Source organism: Marmota monax, unplaced genomic scaffold (genome assembly GCF_021218885.2).
Source record: "Marmota monax isolate L192 unplaced genomic scaffold, Marmota_monax_Labrador192_F-V1.1 WCK01_AAM20220418_F8-fsc00007, whole genome shotgun sequence".
NCBI classification, from domain to species: domain Eukaryota; kingdom Metazoa; phylum Chordata; class Mammalia; order Rodentia; family Sciuridae; genus Marmota; species Marmota monax.
Window position 1 is genome coordinate 8,023,532 of NW_026692781.1, and position 18,638 is coordinate 8,042,169.

At 40.3% G+C, this 18,638-nt stretch overlaps 1 protein-coding gene across 4 annotated transcripts; it reads left to right on the forward strand.

Annotated features, from left to right (window-relative positions):
* The first annotated feature begins 1,668 nt into the window (after window positions 1-1,668).
* On the forward strand, window positions 1,669-13,303 carry Cdca7 (cell division cycle associated 7). 4 transcript variants are annotated; one of them, XM_046447614.1, is made up of 10 exons: window positions 1,669-1,800; window positions 5,042-5,164; window positions 5,583-5,819; window positions 7,717-7,971; window positions 8,435-8,518; window positions 9,252-9,455; window positions 9,834-9,971; window positions 10,609-10,758; window positions 11,183-11,319; window positions 11,852-13,303. In XM_046447614.1, exons 1-10 carry the CDS (start codon window positions 1,780-1,782, stop codon window positions 11,880-11,882), a joined length of 1,380 nt encoding a protein of 459 aa, XP_046303570.1. In that variant the 5' UTR covers window positions 1,669-1,779; the 3' UTR covers window positions 11,883-13,303. The 4 variants fall into 4 exon arrangements, with proteins under 4 accessions (XP_046303570.1, XP_058436184.1, XP_046303571.1 ...); XM_058580201.1 differs by having other exon boundaries at window positions 9,255-9,455; XM_046447615.1 differs by lacking the exon at window positions 5,583-5,819.
* The last annotated feature ends 5,335 nt before the right edge of the window (window positions 13,304-18,638 follow it).

Here is an 18,638-nt window from a genome sequence, read left to right on the forward strand (position 1 = left end):
AGCATGTAAGCCAAACTATTATCTAATGCCTCAGGAGGACTAAGAATTTTCTTATCAGAGCTTTTCATAGGCAAAGTGACTTAATCTTCCCTAGTTTATGTGATTGGCAATTACAAATGCTAATGTTTTTAATCTTAATGGCAGAAAACTATCTTCCAAGGACACTGCACTAAGGACAATTTTAATTCATTCATTTAGTTGTTCATTCATTCAACAAATATTTATTACTACCAGTAATTTCACCAGACAGACCAACAGCTTCTCCTCCTGGCCCCTACTTTCCAGATCTTGAATTCTTTGGCTCTTGCACAGAGACAAGGTGACCTTTGGGCAGGAGTGTTTAAGAAAAGCTCTAAGACTCCTCCCAATCCATTGTTCTTATGCATTATTTATTTATAGGTTGTATCTTTCATATATCCAGAGAGGCACTCAGTGGGTCCTCCCATGCTGTTAATTACCAAGGAATTAGTCCCTACAGAAAAAATTTGAAATGCTGGGGAAATGCGAACGTTTTCACTTCAAGCACTTTTTAAAATTTAAAGTCATAATTAGGAGCCTTTTAAAGCAACCCAAATTCTTGCTGTTTCTTCTCAAAGCAAGTTTTTTGCTCTTTAAAAAAAAAAAAAAAAAAAAAAAAAAAAGGCTGGGCGCAGTAGTGCACGCCTGCAATCCCAGCGGCTCTGGAGGCGGAGGCAGGAGGACCACCAGTTCAAACCCAGCTTCAGCAAAAGCGAGGCCCTAAGCAACTCAGTGAGACCCTGTCTCTAAATAAAACACAAAGGGGATGTGGTTTACTGGTCAGTGCTCCGGAGTTCAATCCCCAGTATCCACCCCACCCATACACAAACAAAAGCCTCACACTTTACTTTGTGGCCTTGCCTGGTTTGATTCAAAGGGCATTACAAATATCTTACTCAGTTAATCCTAATCCTGACGGAAGGAAATATCTCTAAGCCATGTTAATACAGCCTGCAGCTTCTATCTCCAACGGATATTCTCTAAAATCTTTTTAAATTTTTTTTTAAATCCCACTTAAAGGTCTTCACTAAACTGCAGGGACTGTTTTTAACTTTGAATACTACAGGTCTTAAGTAAAACAAGTCAACTTCCTGCGCTTTCTGGAAAGGTCGGGATTTAAATCATTTAAGTGCTTTAGACAATGGTGTGGTTACCAGATAAAGAGGGGCTACACCTAAAGGTGGTACTTCTGCTTATAAAGGGTGGTTCCTGTTGGATTCTTTGATATACATATGTTTTAATTATGTAAACCACAAGGTGCAAGGGAAGTGGCCAGTGCCCAACGCGTAAACCGATCTCCTGCGCCGCTCTCCAAAAATCCCAGCTCGGCTTTCCTCCCCAACCACGGAATTCATGCAAATCAGTTTTCTAACCCCGGGGCAATACGAACTACTTTCGCGCCACTAGTTCAGGACCGTGTAGCTGTGTAGAGAGCATCGTCCTCACAGCTCCCAAAGAGTCACTTTTTCAAAGGTAATTTTAGGAGTCACCAAGGCTAACCTTTGAGCTCAGAATAGGTGGAGGGCCAAGGTTTTTTATCTGGGCTTGAGTAGATCTCGCGCCCGGTCGGGTTGTTAGCTAATCTTGCAGGACCTGCACCACAACGCGGGAAAGCCGGCTCGAGCCCCGCCCCTCTGAGCCCAGGTTGGAGCGCCCCTCCTGCCAGCAGCTCGGCTCCCTCTGCAGCTCCTCTGTAGGACCGCGGCGCGTGGCTGCTCGGCTCACCCGGCTCGGAGCACAGCCTGGGTGCCCGCCGCCAGCATGGAGGGTCGCCGCGTGCTGGTGAGGGCTGGGCGGGCTAACCTGAGGGGCGGGTGCGATGGGGGCTGGACGCGAGCGGGCTGGAGGCTACACCCCCCGAGTGCGCCGCGGAGTGTGCTTATCAACTGGTGGTCGCCCTGGGCGTCGCCCTTTTGGGCAAGTCTTGGATTTTTGTGCTGCTGGGGGAATTTAGGGCCAGTGGCAAACCCGCCGGCGTGCGCACAGGCGTGCGGATGGTTGCGGAGAAGAGAGCTGTTTGTAGGATGGTTGGCCACGCTGGGGAGCCTCCGCACGTGTGCCCGAGATGCACGTGCGCCTGCCAGAGGCCGGGACTGGCCGGACTCAGGGCACACGCTCGGCAGCCGCCAGCCCAGCTCTCCTGTATGCAGCTCCTGGGCCAGTGAGGGCCGTGGGATGCGCATCCTCGGTGGCTGCTTCTAACTGCTGAGCGTCTTGCAAACGCATCTTTTTAGAAGTTGGGTTGTATACGGGAGAAGTTTTGTTTTGTCCCAGATAGTGGTTAATTGCAGTTTAAGGGCTGGATAATCCAAACCATTTGCGACCATTTACTCATTCCTCACTTTCTTCTCTCACCTCCCAACCTCAGTTCGCAGTAGCGAGTTGCAAGCAATGAAACGGTACTGTTTGCTCTAACGGAAGCCAGAATGTAGGCCTGCCCAGGAAGCGGATAGTAGAGTGGGGGTTGGGTGGAAAGGAAGAGAATGACTGCTTAAAATAAATAGCACGGGTTAAGGACCCACGTGGGGGAGGCTGGGATGGGTGGGAGGGGGCGTGGTTTCAGCCTGGCCGGGTGGCACTGGGCTTGGGCCAGAATGAAGAAAGCCACGTGTTAGCTGAGCTTTGAATCTGATTTAACTGGGTTGGTGTTTGGGCCACCCTGTGATTTGAGTAATACCCTCTGAGTTTTAGTTTCCTCATTTGTTTAGTGAAAGTAACGATAGCACCTTTGTTGCAAAGACTTAGAGCAGACTTAACGTAGTGCCTGGTATGTAATACAAAACCCAGTATAAATGGTATTAGTTGTTCTGCTTGCCAGAAAAGTTCATGTCTGTCATGACCATTTGCTCTGTCTCTGTCTTTTCCTCCCAAAGTACATTTGCCAGGTAAATAACTCTTGGCACGCGCTGACTTGTTAAATCTTCGCTTGTCTTTCCCTGACAGCTCCAGTAAAATGCCTCCCTTGAGGCTGCCTTGGGCCTCTCATGGCTTGCAGGTAGATTGGTGAGAATACCTGAAGTAATGCATAGAGCACTGCTGTTTTTTTTTTTTTTTTTTTTTAAAAGAGAGTGAGAGAGATAGAGGTAGAGAGAGAGAGAATTTTTCAATATTCATTTTCCCAGTATTCGGCGGACACAACATCCTTGTATGTGGTGCTGAGGATCGAACCCGGGCCGCACGCATGCCAGGCGAGCGCGCCACCACTTGAGCCACATCCCAGCCCCTAGCACTGCTGTTTTAAGAGATTGCAGACTTGAGTTTTTCCAGCCCTGTGATCTTGGGCAGTCTTTTCCACCTTCCTGGGGCCATGAATTGCTTCCGCTGAAAATTGGGGGAGGGGTTTTTGCGATATCTTTCTGCTCCTAACATGAATTGTATACATTTACATGTAACCTTTTATATTTTGTAGCTCTGCCTGTTACCATGTTTTCCTACCTTGCTAAAAGGTCAAAAGACAGAAACTTCCTAAGAGGATTGAATGGCATTCTCTTAGGGGCATAGGGAAATTACTATGGAAATTCTTGCCAGTAATTTGCAAGAGACTGAAATGTGGAATGTGGAGTGAAGGTGATCAAGAATGTTCTTTCCATGACTGGGGATGTGGCTCAGTGGTGGAGCACTTGCCTAGCATGTGTGAGGTCCTGGGTTCGATTCTCAGCACTGCATATAAAAATATTTTTTTTTAAAAAAAGAATGTTCTTTTGATTCACCTGACACCTCACATCTTAGCATTGTTTTGTGAGACAGCAAAGTTGACTTTCAAAGATTTGGGTGTAAGGACTCAACTGTTATTCCATGGTCTTACAGAAAGAAAATAGAAGCATAGAAACTAAAGCAATGCTTAAAGTCTCCATAAAGACTAAGAAATGGTAGAAACTACTACTCTTTTTACAAAAGTTAGATCCCAGTTGTGTTTTCTCATGAACAATGCAAGACTGTTCATTGAATGAGTGAAGCATTGTTTTTTCATATTTACCAATAATTTGCATGTTATCAAAATGTTTAAAAAACAAAACAAAACAAAAAACCCTCAAGTCCCCTGCCCTCCCAGACTATCTAACTCAGGGCCTCCTGTTTGCCAGGCAAGTGCTCTACCACTGTGCTATACCCCCAGCCTAAAGTACTTGAGTCTTTTGTGTGTGTGTAGTGCTGGGGATTGAACCCAGGGTCTTGTGCTTGTGAGATGAGCATTCTATCAACTGACAATCTATGGTAATAGAGTGCTAAAATAGAATCAGGTACTCTGCCTAGGTTTGGAGTGCTAGTTGAACTATAACTTGATTTTTTAAAAAAAATACTTATTGAGTTGTAGATTAACACACAGTATCTTTATTTATTTTATATGTGGTCGTGAGGATCAAACCCAGTGCCTCACACATGTGAGGCAAGCACTTTACCACTGAGCTATAGCCCCAGCCCCTAAGACTTGATTTCTTACACCATTTGATTTGTAAGGACTTGTGCTGAAATCATACTCCTCCTGATGGGAATGCGGCCTGTTGGGAAGCCTGCCATCTTGAAGTAGAGTTCCTGACCGATTTCCATAGTTTGGAAAATTAGCATCACAGTACAGAGCCTAAAGCTTACATCAAAAAAGACCTCATTAGCTTGATTTTGGCTGAGGGAGAAAAATAGCTCAGGCATTTTGTACTTTTGAAATTTTCTTTTAGTAGTGCTATTTAATTTTTAAAAGTGAGGTTGGATTTTAAAAGTTTAGCATTAAGCTCCTGTGGGGCTCATTATAATGCTAAGAACTTGGGCATTTAAGGTTGGGAAGAGGTAGCTCAGAAGATGTTTGAATAAATTGATAAATATCACTAAAATTGTCTCCAAAGGGATAACGTAGAATTTGACCTGGTTTTGAAGATATTTATAGCAATTGCAAATCTTCCTTTTTCTCTGTATAGTATGAGAAATGGACATACCTACTTTGCTGTTTAAACCTACTAAACTCAAAAGTGATGTCTTTAGTTGGATACTATAGTAAACATCCACTTAATAGTATTGCCATTTCCATTTGCAGCAAAAGGATCTCAGAGTAAAGAACGTAAAGAAATTCAGATATATGAAGTTGATTTCCATGGAAACCTCGTCATCCTCTGATGACAGTTGTGACAGCTTTGCTTCTGATAATTTTGCAAACACGGTAAGTGCTGCCTGAGAATAAACAGAATTGAGTCTGCAGTGCTCAAAATGCCCCAAATGCTTTGTGCGTGATTAAAACTGCTTGCTTTTTGCCTACATTTCTATACAGCCGTTATGAAAATACAGTATGCACTGTAATTTCATTTCACTTTTTGCTGTGGTTCTAGGTAGTAATTGTTGGAGATAGATTAGCTACTTATTCTATCCTTTTGAAATGTCGCCTAACCTAACATGCCTGATGATTTGCCATAACAACTTAGAAATCATTTGTAAACCTCAGAACCATTTTTCTTTGTAACAAAAGCTATTCTCTTGTAGTGCACTTGTAAATGTGATTTGCTGTCTGCACGGTTTATGGAAAATTGGTTCTTGAAAAAGAAAAAAAAATGTACAACCACATTTATTTATTTATTTTACAGAAACCTAAATTCAGGTCAGATATCAGTGAAGAACTGGCAAATGTTTTTTATGAGGACTCTGATAATGAATCTTTCTGCGGCTTTTCAGAAAGTGAGGTGCAAGATGTGTTAGACCATTGTGGATTTTTACAGAAACCAAGGCCAGATGTCACTAACAAACTGGCCAGTATTTTTCATGCCGACTCTGATGATGAATCATTTTGCGGTTTCTCAGAGAGTGAGATACAAGATGGAATGGTGAGTTTGAGAGTTTCACCAATGTCAAGAAGTAAGATTTTAGAGGCATGACACACTTGCTTTTTTGAAAATTTTTTTTTCTTATGATTTTTCCCTTTAGTCATGCCAGAAGATTTTGTTGACCTTTTTAAAATTTTGAGTATTTTCTTCATGTCTTAAAGCAGTTTTTCTAATGTAGTCCTACTTTGAAGTCTAAAAACATTTTGTAGGGCCTGACAATCTTAGAAACTTGTAAACTAAAGTTGGCCAACCTCCCAATTCTCATTGTCACAGAGATCCAACCTAGTCAGAGGAAATACACACATCCTAAAGATCAGCTACATTGACATTTACATGCAGGTGCCCAGCCCTGTACCTGGCAGAGATCAGGCCTTTGATAATAGCTAGTTTCCAGAGTTAGATTATTACCTGAATCCCAAGAATGTGTGAGGACTCCTATACAAGAGCTCAAGTGCATACAAGGACAAGTAGAATCCTTTCTGCTTCTGAATTTGCAACTGGATAGTCTTTTCCTGTGCTTGTTCTGTCCTCTTTAAGCTCTGTCACCTTGCTCAGACTGATGCTGCTGCTTCTCTACTTGACCCCATACCCTGAGCACACCATGTAATTCTGCAAACATTTTCTTGTCCCAGAGACTTTTTCCAAAGGAAGATGTGTTATTAGAATCAGGTGCATGCTCTTCAGCTCACTGTGGTCTGAGATGGGTCCACTGCCTGTGGGTCACCACTTGAGTAGCACTGAGTGACAGCGCTTGCCCCATGACTGTTTTATTACTGTCTATTCATCCTAGTATGTGTTTGCTCTAATAAGTGATGTTGAGCTACCTTGGCACTTAGGAACATTTTATCACAGGGACCATTCTGTAAATCTGGATGTGACCTGTTGTCAATGCCCTGAATAATTTCTGCTCAATGTTTCAGTTTTTTATAGACACTACCTCTTGTGATTAATATAATGTCTATTGATTAAAAGTGCTAAGGATTCATGAAAGATTTTTGTTTAGTGTTCCCTCTATCCATGAACAGTACTAAGAACTGTTTGTTGGGATTTGAGAAACATTTATTTGTTGGTGCTGGGGTTTGAACACAGAGCATCATACATGCTGAGTGTGCACTGTACCACTGAGCCACACCCCTAGCTCATTAAATGTTTGAGCCAGGTGAGGTGATGTAAGACCCTGTCTCAATTAAATAAAAGAAGAAGCTGCATGCCTATAATCCCAGTGATTTGGGAGGCTGAGAAAGGAGGATGGCAAGTTCGAATCCAGCCTTAGCAACTTAGCAAGGTCTTAAGCAGCTTATCAGGTCTATGTCTTAAAATTAAATAAGAACAACAAAAAGTTGGCATGTAGCTCAGTGGTAAAGTGTCCCTGGGTTCAAGCTCTAGTAACAAACAAATAAAAAAGGGCTGAGAATGTATCTCAGTGATAGAGCACACCTATGTTCCATTCCTATCACCCTCCTCCCAAAAAAAGTGGACAGAGAATTGAGACATCTTAATATAGTTTAATGTATTGCCATAAGGATTGAAACCACATTTATGAGAGAATACAGTTGTTCCTCCAAGAATTCTATTTAAATGCAGAAAGAATTTTTTTTTTTTTTAAGAAATGAAAAAGAGCAGGAGTTTTCACATTTTAAAAACTGATTCTGAACCATCCAAGAGCCTATAAAGCACAGATTCAGAACAGTGTGTCCCAGATAAGCTACATGTAGCCAAACTATAATCAGATTGTTCCATTTACTTGAGCAATTCTTGATTTTGTTACCCAGCGCTGTCAGTTCATTTATATTTTGTTCGTTAAAGTGTATTTTGTTCAGAAGTGATTTTATACTCACACTGATGCAACTTGTCTGCCCATCAAGTGATTAATGACTCAATTGCTCTCATTAACTAGAGATCGCAGGCAAACCGGGAAGGCTGTAAGACCCGCAGCCAGTATAGGACCCGCAGCCAGTACAAACTTTCTGGACCTCTCAGGGTGGCGATGAAGTTCCCAGCACGAAACACCAGGAGTGCAGCCAACAAAAAAGTGGCACCCCCCAAGCCCTCAGAGAATTTCACTATTGATTCCAATTCTGATTCAGAAGATGAAAGTGGCATGAACTTTCTTGAGAAAAGGGCCTTAAATATAAAGCAGAACAAAGCAATGGTATGTAATAATTTTGAACATGTCAGAACTAACTTTCCAACTTTTCTAAGCAATTTGTTACTTAGACTCGTTTCTTTATTTTCTGTGTAGCTGTGAAGTCTTCATGATGGGGGATATAGCCCAGTGATAGAGCAGTCTTGCATCTCATGTACTCCCTTCCCCCCAATTTTTTTCCCCTCAAACTGCTTCTTTTAAAATCTGTTAAGCACAGAGGTGACATCAGAAACTCTTTGAATTTGTTGACTTAAAGCTGCTAGTGTAGTTTTCACAAATAAGTTTCTCATTTTCAGGTTTTTTTTTTTTGTTTTTTTTTTTTTTTTTGTGTGTGTGTGTGTGTGTGTTGCTGGGGATTGAACCCAGGGCCTTGTACATGCAAAACAAGCACTCTCCCAACTGAGCTATCCCCAGCCCCTTCAGCACTTATTTTAACCAAGAATTTCTATTTAATTTCTTCCCTTTTTAGCTTGCAAAACTCATGTCAGAATTAGAAAGCTTCCCTGGTTCCTTCCCTGGAAGACGTTCCCTCCCAGGCCCAAGATCAGTAAATGTAAGTCCTTGTTTGTATAGTATTGTTTTGGGCAAGCCTAGGACAGATTTGTGTGAGATTTTAAAATGCAGTTTCCTATTTGGTCTTCTAGATGGTCAAAGGGTAACTTGAAGACTCTTTTTGGTAGCTCTGGATTACAGCTCCTACTGCCTGTGGAGCTCATACCCTTTTAGAGTGGCTATTTCCCTCCTTCCCAGTTAGGCAAAGCCCTTTAGTATGGTGAGGATTAAAGGCTTGTTTCAACTTTAGCACATTTCTTCTTCATGGTAGATGGGTGATTGATGTATTTAAAATCCAAGAGTGAGGGGAAAAAAAGGAAAAAGTTCATCAGCTCATGGCCCAATATCATGTATGATGGTTTCCTGAAAATGAAGCTCAGACAACTGTGATAACAAAAGAAAAGTCTGCTTTATACTGACTCCCATGAGGAGGAGGAATGGCAGCCAATAAAGAAGGGGAAAAGGAAACCAAACACTCTATGCAATGTAGAGTGTGGGTGCAGAGCTCAGGCGGAATCAGAGAGAAATTTTTGTTGGAACAGGAGGTAAGTTTTTTTTTTTTTTTTTCATTAAGTAGAGTAATACATAGACTGATTTGAGAGAAAATGGGCTTAAAATTCCAAAGACCATAATATGGATTTAGGGGCTCATTCTCTATGTAATGTGACATTTTTCCAAAGGGTTGCCTCTTTTTGTTATGGAATGAATGGGTGCCTCCTGCATGTATTTTTCAGCAGTCAAAGACACCCCGAAGGCGTACATTCCCAGGTGTGGCTTCCAGGAGGAACCCCGACCGGAGAGCTCGTCCTCTGACTAGGTCAAGGTCCCGGATCCTGGGGTCCCTTAGTGCTCTTCCCACAGAAGAGGAGGAGGAAGAAGAGGAAGATGATAAGTTTATGCTGGTGAGAAAGAGGAAGACTGTGGACGGATACATGAACGTGAGTTCTCCACATTGGTACTCACTCCTCTGTTTTACTTCTTCTGTTGGCCCTGTTTCGTGAACACACAGCCTCAACACCAATTATGATACAATTTAAATGTTTTTCATGAACCATCCATAATTGTTAATGTCACATAAACTTACTTGATTGCGTTAGCAGATGAGAGGTAGTTCTGCTTTTCTAATTGTAGGAATCAATTCCATAATGTTGTCCAGTTATCCTTACACTAAACTTACAACTTGCCCGTTCTCCATGAGCAAGAGGCATTTTCCAGGTTGAATTTTCTGTACAGAATAATTACAAATCAAATATCTAAAGATTCAAAACTGGAGAGAGCCAGTAAGGAACTCTTGTTTCATGCTTCTTGTTTCTCAGGATGATGATACGCCCAGAAGTCGGCGCCCAGGATCCATGACCCTTCCGCATATAATTCGCCCAGTGGAAGAAATCACAGAGGATGAGTTGGAGAACATCTGCAGCAACTCTCGAGAGAAGATATATAACCGTTCACTGGTGAGAGCCTCTAAATTGTGTTTGGAAATGTAAATATCCATGAGAGGAGGGACAGCTTCTGTCCCTAGAGTGGTGCTCATGTTCTAAAGGTCTGGGCATGAGGGATGCCCTCTGTCACTTGAATTATCTTCCTGGTAAATATGAAGTAGTGGCAAATCTTTTAATTTAGAAATTTATTTATTTGACTCATTTATTGTGTATCTATTGTGTACATGGATACATATACATGTGGGTGTTACAGCGGTGGGTGTGTTAAAGATAAAAATATATTGGAGCTGGATTTTTTTTTTTTTTAACTATGTTAAGGATTGAACCCAGGGCCATGTGCATATTAAAATAGGCAAGTGTTCAAATGCTATGTCTCTAGCTCCAAAAAAAAAAAAAAAAAAAAAAGATGTTTTAGTTATGAGAACTATTGCACCTGCCAATCATCCTGCTTGAGATACTTTTTGTGCCCTGGCATATACCTACGTATAGAGATATGAAATAAGATTCAAAGACAAAATGTGAGGATCGAATCCAGTGCCTCACTCATGCTAGGCAAGCGCTCTACCACTGAGCCACAACCCTAGCCCCAAGGATATTTCTCTACATAAAGCTGTGTTTTCATGTCTTCTTATTTGCTCTTTATTGGTAGGGATCTACTTGTCATCAGTGCCGACAGAAAACCATTGATACCAAAACAAACTGCAGAAACCCAGACTGCTGGGGCATTCGAGGCCAGTTCTGTGGTCCCTGCCTTCGAAACCGTTATGGTGAAGAGGTCAAGGATGCTTTGCTAAATCCAGTAGGTGCCTTGGAGAAAGGGGTTTGTCATGGGGACTTGAAGGTCAGCCACAAGCTGATAAAGCCAGAAGAAGGGTAGTAGGAAGGGATTGAGGCCCTAGAGTTTTGAGATGCTCTTTTGGGGGAGTCAGATTAATTCAGTGTTAGTGCTGCACAGGTACGAGCCCTATCCAGAGTGCTCAGACCCAGCTATTCAGAGAAAGTTGACCCTATTTATTCCTGGAAGTTGTGTAACTGTCTTTCCTGAATTTTTTAAGGAAACAATGGGCATGACTCATGCATATTAGCTATTTTATGACTTCTTTTAATCTAAAAAATGGATTAATGATACCCATATTAAATAAAAAGATGAAATAAAATGGAGTAGATAAGTATGGGGAAAGTAAGGCTTGATTTCATGGTGTTTTTACACAATGCTCTTTCAGAACTGGCATTGCCCACCTTGTCGAGGAATCTGCAACTGCAGCTTCTGCCGCCAACGAGATGGACGGTGTGCAACTGGGGTCCTTGTGTATTTAGCCAAGTATCATGGCTTTGGGAATGTTCATGATTACTTGAAAAGGTAATGGCAGTTATTTGTCTTTCTTCCACACCTGAATCTTGGATTCGTTTATGGATCTTAATACAAAGATCCATAATACAAAAAAGATCTTAATACAAAAAGATAAAATGAACCAAGGAGGGTCGGGGAATATAGCTCAGGGATAGAAATGGTTACCTCATGTGCAAGACCCTGGGTTTGATCCCCAGCAGCACCAAAACCAAAGACTATAATGGGTATAGTATAGGTAGTGTTAGAAAGGGTATATTGGTTTTTTTTGGGGGGGATGGTGCTGGGGATTGAACCCTGTGCATTCAAGGCAAACACTCTACCAACTGAGCTATATCCCTAGCCTGGAAACAGTATATCTTAATCTGGGTTGTAGTGACTGGGTGGCCGGTGTGTAAAGTTCAGGTTGAACACTTGATGTATGTACTTGACCATATATGTGTTATATAACTCAAAACATGTTTTAACAGTTGAATTTGGCTTTCAAAAGAGAATTCTTAGATCACGGACTATATCCTAATATGTCCCCCTTTCTCTTTCACAGCCTGAAACAGGAATTTGAAATGCAAGCGTAATACCCACCAGATGCTGGCCTTCTGCTTCTCACACCGCCCTTAAAGTTCTCGGTTTTGTCATTGATTAAGAGTCTTGACGATCAGTCTGCCTTATGGGAAACTCAGTCAAGTTCATCTCATTAGACTGGCACATATTTCTGGAACATCATGGGAGACATGTGGCTGGTTACACTTCATCCTCCTGTAGTTTCTCCTCTGCTTCCCCTGGACCCCATCACATAGCCCCTCTCTCTTTTTCCAGGAGTCCTCTCTAGTCACTTAGTTTCAGAATTCTTTTTAAATCAGAGTTTTAACAGCATATTTGATTTAATTGGTGTTGAAAATAGCCCTGAAATCTACCCATAAACCCTGAGCACTTAAAAACACGGTATAAAAATACTAACTGTTCTGTCGAGTTCCAGAGAGCAGCCCTCTGACTTGTTTATACAAAAACAATGGTTATGACTTTAATGTTCACACTAATTGACATTTTTAACAGAATCAAGGCATGAAAATCTTAGAACAATGTGGAAAAACTAGTAATTGTTGGAAAATGAAGTATATTACTGTGTGTGAATGCCTCTCATGAGAATACCAGCATGTATTGTGGTTACTATATAACTTGTCACAGTTGAGACTTTGTTGCCTCTGATTTCTTCCACCCTAAAGTGAAGTGGTGCATCCTGTTTACAATCTTCCAAAGGTCTGTGGGCAATAAGACACTGCACTACTTAAAACAATTGTCTTAAGAGAAATTCTGGGAATTTAGGATGGGGAAACCTCAGAGTAGTCTGATATAAATTCTTGCTGTAAAAGTTTTTAGAAACTTGATAATAACTAGACTATTGTTCTTTGCAGTTTCTTATATTATCCCTGGGTGTTGCTGTGTACAGGGATTTTTTTTCAGGTTTTAAGCATTTTTTTATAACAATGAGAAGTGCCTTTTCAGAGATGAATAATTTTCAATGGTTTTTTAACTTGGTATCTCTGCCATTGTAGTTTCTGGGCAGATTTCTTGGAATCTTAAATTGTAATTCAGCCTTATTAGGTATGTAATTGGGAAGCTTTAAATGTTTAGAGGTTATGCAAATTGGTACTTACTTGGAGTCTGTCTGTGTGGTGCAGGGGATTAGAACCCAGAATCTTGTTCCTGGCCAAGCCCATATTCCACTGAACTACATCTCCAGCCTGTTGTTTGGAAAATTTGGGTTGTTAAAAAAGATTTTGTCTTTTTCTTTCCTTTCACATAAATCATTATATGGTAGAAGTGGAATTTTAAGTGTTTGTGTGTCCAGTGTATTGCATGTATAGCCTGTTGCTGTACCCTTTCAGAGTTTGATGCTTAATTGGACTTTGAATCAATAAGTGTAAATATAGCTTTTGATCTGTAATACTTTTATACAAAGGTTTTTATTTTAATAGTAAAACATTTTGTCATAAAATGTCTTTTTTTTTTTTTTTTTAATAATGTCTTCCTCATATTTACACAAATGTCATTTAAACTTTACTTTAGAAGTTTCCCTCTTGGCTTGTTTCTGAAGGTTAAGGGCCACCCTCTCTTGAGCAGTGTCTTTCTTGGTAATGTGACTAGTACCTGTGATCAGAAAGTGGACTAAGGCAACCATGTCACCTGATTGAACACAATATGCTCTCAGGAAATTACACAGTATTATTTTTTTCCTTTATTATATACTGCCCCAGGAACTAATGGTGATTTTGCAATACTTGGCTGCTTTTATCAATCATTTGAATATTAAATGCTTGCTGTTCCCTGAGGCCTGTTCCAGGACTTGAGTACCAGAAGACACAAAAGTACTGATCTAAAAGCTTGAATAACCCAGATTTTTAGATCAGGGATTGGCAAACCACAGCCTGGGTCAGATCTTGCTATAGCCTAGCTTCTAATGGTGCATATGTAATTTTTCCCCCCACATTTTTAAAGGGTTGCTGTCTTTTTTTTTTTTTTTTTTAAACTTTCTTTACATTTTATTTTTTTTGTTTTAATTACACATGACAGTACAATGATCTTGACATCTTACATTTGAATCAAATGGGGTATAATTTCTCATTCTGAGTGTACAGGTTGCAGAATCACATTGGTCATGCAGTCACGTATGTACATACAGCAATACTAGTGTCTATTTTATTCTGTTGTCCTTCCTATCCCCCCTTCCCCTCCCCTCCCATCACTTCTCTCTACCCAATCTAATGTGACACACTTATTTTTCTTTTTCCTTTTCCCTCACATCATCATACATGTAATCTGTATAACAATGAGGGTCTCCTTCCTTCTTCCGTGCAATTCCCCTTTTTCCCCCACATTTTTAAAGGTTTGCTGTCTTAAAAAGGTGGGAGACAGGCATTGTTCTCAAAACCTAAAATATTTATAGCCTGGAGCTTTACGTAAAAAGCTGACCATGTCCTACACCACACTGTGTGAGAAGCTATATTTACTTAAACACACCTGGAGAGAAGACCAAGCCAAAAGAAGTTGTAAAACTAAATTGATATTTCTTCATAAATTCTTGGAATCTTAAATTGTAATTAAACCTTGTTAGAGATGTAATTGGGAAGCTTTAAATGTTTAGAGGTTATGCAAATTGGTACTTATTTGGAGTCTCTGTGTGGTGCTGGGGATTAGAACCCAGAACCTTGTTCCTGGCCAAGCCCATATTCCACTAAGCTACATCCCCAGCCTGTTTGGAAAATTTTAGGTGTTAAAAGATTTTGTCTAGTAGAGGAACTAAGGTAAAAATCTAAAAATAATGTCCTAAGGGGGATGAAGGAAAGAAAACAGGTGTTTTCTTATCAGACCTTTTCAATCTTGGATGAATATATGCATTTCTTTGTGGGATTTTCCTTTTGTTTTAAAGGCGTGGTCTCTTGCTCAGGTTGACCTTACCTGGGCTCAAGTGATTCTGCCTCAGCTTTGAGTACGTGGGACTGGCTCTCAGCCATGGGCTTTGTGGTAACTTAACAATAAGGAAACCTCAGGTCAATTGCTTGGTCTTGGCCTTGACTGTCTGGAACCTACAGGTCCCATTGCAGAGCTCCACACCATCAGATTTGTAAAAATAGAGTTTGAACAGTGGATGTGAAAGGAGGCACGTGACAGCTGTGCTCTACGAGCTCTTCATGGAGGTAGAGGTGGTGGCTACCATTTCGTTTTGTCACCGCTTACTCTGAAGAGACTAAGAAAACTTTCATGGTGCTTTTTGCTTTTAGAAGAAAGGGAGCTACTCCCTGTAGGAAAGTAGGAAATTTGGTCTTTTACAAATAGAGGATGAAATAGAGTTCAGTGCTTTTGGGGGGAAAATATTAGGTACTAAAAAGAACAAGTTCTCAATTTAAAAAAAAATGAGCACATGTTATTTTATGTCAATGTTAACCAAACATTTATCAGGTATCTGCAGGATGAGGAAGTAAATATAGAAAAGTTGAGAAAAATGCCCAGCATTATACAACTGAAGTGGCAGAGCTGACTGAACTGGATATCAGGGAGAGGACTTTATCTTTTATTTAAGCAAATGGAGCTTGCCTTAGCAGGAGTAGAAAATGCAGAGGAGAGTGTTGATCCTGTTGTGTAGGAGAGCAAGGTCCTTTGGGTGCTAGGTCAAGCCTGGCTGAGAAATCCCACTGCAAAGGGACTAGGTAGCCAGAGGGCTCATGAGGACCAAGGGCTTGTGCTGGAGGTAAAGGTGGATGGAGAGCAGGCTCAGGAGTGAGGGAGTGGGATGGACAGAAACTAGGTTATAAGATCATCCAGCATAGATGCTAGAAACTCCTGAGGTTTTTAAACTACAGGCATGAACATCCAGGAGAGGGCTCTTGAGAGACCTACAAGATTGGAGAAGGAAGAAGGAAAGCAGAGGGCAGAAATGACTAGGAGCTGTTGGCTATGAGACAAAGCAAGATGGCACCAGCTTGGAGAGGCAGGAGGGAGTCAGGAATTTGTAGAGAAATGGATTTGTTCCAAGGAGAGGCCTTTATCTAGTAAGATCCAGCTGATGAAAGACTTGGAGAGGAAGAGTGAGGTAAAAGGGAGATGACAAAGTAAAAATCCATTAATACTAGCACTAGTGGTTTTTTTTTTTTTTTAATTATTTTGCAGTTTTGGGGATTGAACTCAGAGCCTCACACATGCTAGGCAAACGCTCTACCACTGAATAACATCTACAGCCCTCCTTGCATTTTTTTTTTTTTTGTATATATGGTGGCATTTATACTATGTGTACGACTTCTTCAGCACTAAGATTTGGCCTCAGAGGTCTTTAATAGCTTTTTGTTTGTTTTCCGGTTCCAGACAAGAAGACCTTATGTACTTTCTGCTCCAAACCTTGAGTTAGCCATTTCTCCAAAGCCCTTTTTTTTTTTTTTTTTTTTAAGAGAGAGAATCTTTTTTGTAGATGGACACAACACAATGCCTTTATTTTATTTTTTTTAATGTGGTGCTGAGAATCGAACCCAGGTTGCACCCAGGCTAGGCGAGCACTCTACTGCTGAGCCACAATCCCAGCCCCAAAAGCCCTTTGTTTTTAAAACCTATTCCTCGATGGGTGCAGTGACAGTGATCTCAGGTAGTTGGGAGGATGAGGCAGAAGGATTGCAAGCTGGAAGCCAGCTTCAGCAATTCAGCAAGAACTGTCTCAATATTTTAAAAAAAATTTTTTAAAGGGCTGTGGATATAGCTCAGTGGTAGAGTGCTTCTGGGTTCAATCCTCGTAAAACAAACAAAACAATTCAATAATCCATTATTTATCTGTATACTCATGTGCATCTGGTTATATATTAGTATATTTACATAAATATATTAATAGTAATATTGTTATATATACATATATAATTTCTGAATTGTAATACCATTGTTATTACTAAAAAGATTAATATTTTTACTTAAAACAGTTTTTTTTTTTTTGGTCCTTAGTGTAAATTCTAGATACAGTCAACTTAACTGTATATTAAAATCATTTAAATAGTCCCTCATTATGTAGTTAAGCCAACTTGATACATGTTTAGATTAAATTGTTGGCTTTTTTTTTAATAGTTTTTTTTATTTTTATGTGGTGCTGAGGATCAAACCCTGCACCTCTCACATGCCAGGCAAATACTCTACTGCTGAGCCACAACCCCAGCCCCTAATTTGTTGGCTTTTGATTTTAAAGATTTAATTTTTGGGGGCTGGGGATGTGCTCAAGCGGTAGCGCGCTCGCCTGGCATGCCTGCGGCCCGGGTTCGATCCTCAGCACCACATACAAACAAAGAAGTTGTGTCCGCCGAAAACTAAAAAATTAATATTAAAAAATTCTCTCTCTCTGAAGTCAAGTCTATAAAATAAGTTGGTTTTTAATTTTTGTCTTTGTGGTACTGGGAATTGAACCCAAGGGCGCTCTACCACTGAGCTACATACCCAGCTCTATTTTTTATCTAGTGACAGGGTCTTACTTCATTGCCCAGGCTGGCCTAGAATTTGTGTTCTTCCTGCCTCAGCCTCCGCAAAAGCTGGGATTCCTGATATGTGGCATTGTGCCTGACCCCAAATAAGGTGTTTTTAGAGGAGTCAATCATATCCCTGGCCCAAACCCGGAGCATTCTCTCATTCTATAGGTAATCATTTTAAAAATCATTTTTATGATTTGTATTTTGATTTTGTAAAATCTAAGCAAAAACATATGTATTATTGTATCCTCCTCTTGCTTTTCTGATGCATGGTGGCATAGCACTCACGGTATTCTTTTCTCCTCTTTTACTTAATATGTATAGGAGAGATAAGCATAATAAAGGTTATTATACAAAGAATATTGCAGAAAGAATTCTGAATACACTTCCTTATATGAACATGGAATTTAGCTTCAGAGTTGCAAAGGAAATACCCGTGAAGACTGCTTTTCTCTCTTCCCTGGCCACTCAAAAGACAGTCTGCTTTGTGAGCTTCTGCTAAGGAAGTTAAGTTCATGCTTCGTGGGCAAGCCATAGCAACAGGAATCCATATTTTGGTTATCTCTTATTTTTATTTGGTTACTTTAATAGACTGATCCTCGAGTTTGTCTTTTAAATTGAATAGCTGTAAATGTTTTTCACTTCTTAATGACCATTGCATATTAGCAAAGTAATAATCACCACTGGAGCTTGCTCGAGTTTCCAAGACATGGCCATTTTGAGCATCCTAGTGCTCAAGGAGGAAAAATATGTAAATAAAATTCCTTTATGCAAATGCATTCTGCAACTCTCATTGCCAGCCAAATTCTTATAAATCATGATAAACAGATGCTACTGAACTAAATGACTAAGTAAAATTATGGAGATAGATTCTATTTATCTTATTTTTCAATGTTGGGGAGGGAGAAAAGGATATTAACTAAATTTTATCCGTCTGCGTGATGATTAGGACAGACATGAAGAACTCTATTAATGATTTTAGCAGGCGAGATGTGGGACTCTTAGGAAACGGAGAGCTTAGGAAATGGTAAGGCAGAGGTTCTGTTGCAACCTAGTTTGTTTCATCAGACAACTGGGCTTTGGAAACAGTATCAGGCTTGCTAGGTCTCTGCCTATTGTTTTTCATTTGTTATTTTATTATTTTTCCTTAACTTTTTAAAAAACTAAAGCAAAGGGCTGGGATTATAGCTCAGTGGGAGAGCGCTTGCCTAGCATCTGTGAGTTACTGGGTTTGATTCTTGGTATCACATGTAAATAAATAAAATAAAGGTCCATTGACAATTAAAAAAATATATGTATATAAAGTAAATCTGCATAACAAAGTTTACCATCTTAACCATT

Coding starts and splice junctions, on each gene's coding strand:
- Cdca7 (XM_046447614.1), top strand. CDS start 1,780: ATGGAGGGTCGCCGCGTGCTG. Junction 9,456..9,833: donor CTGTGGACGGATACATGAAC/GTGAGTTCTCCA, acceptor CTTGTTTCTCAG/GATGATGATACGCCCAGAAG. Junction 10,759..11,182: donor AGGATGCTTTGCTAAATCCA/GTAGGTGCCTTG, acceptor ATGCTCTTTCAG/AACTGGCATTGCCCACCTTG.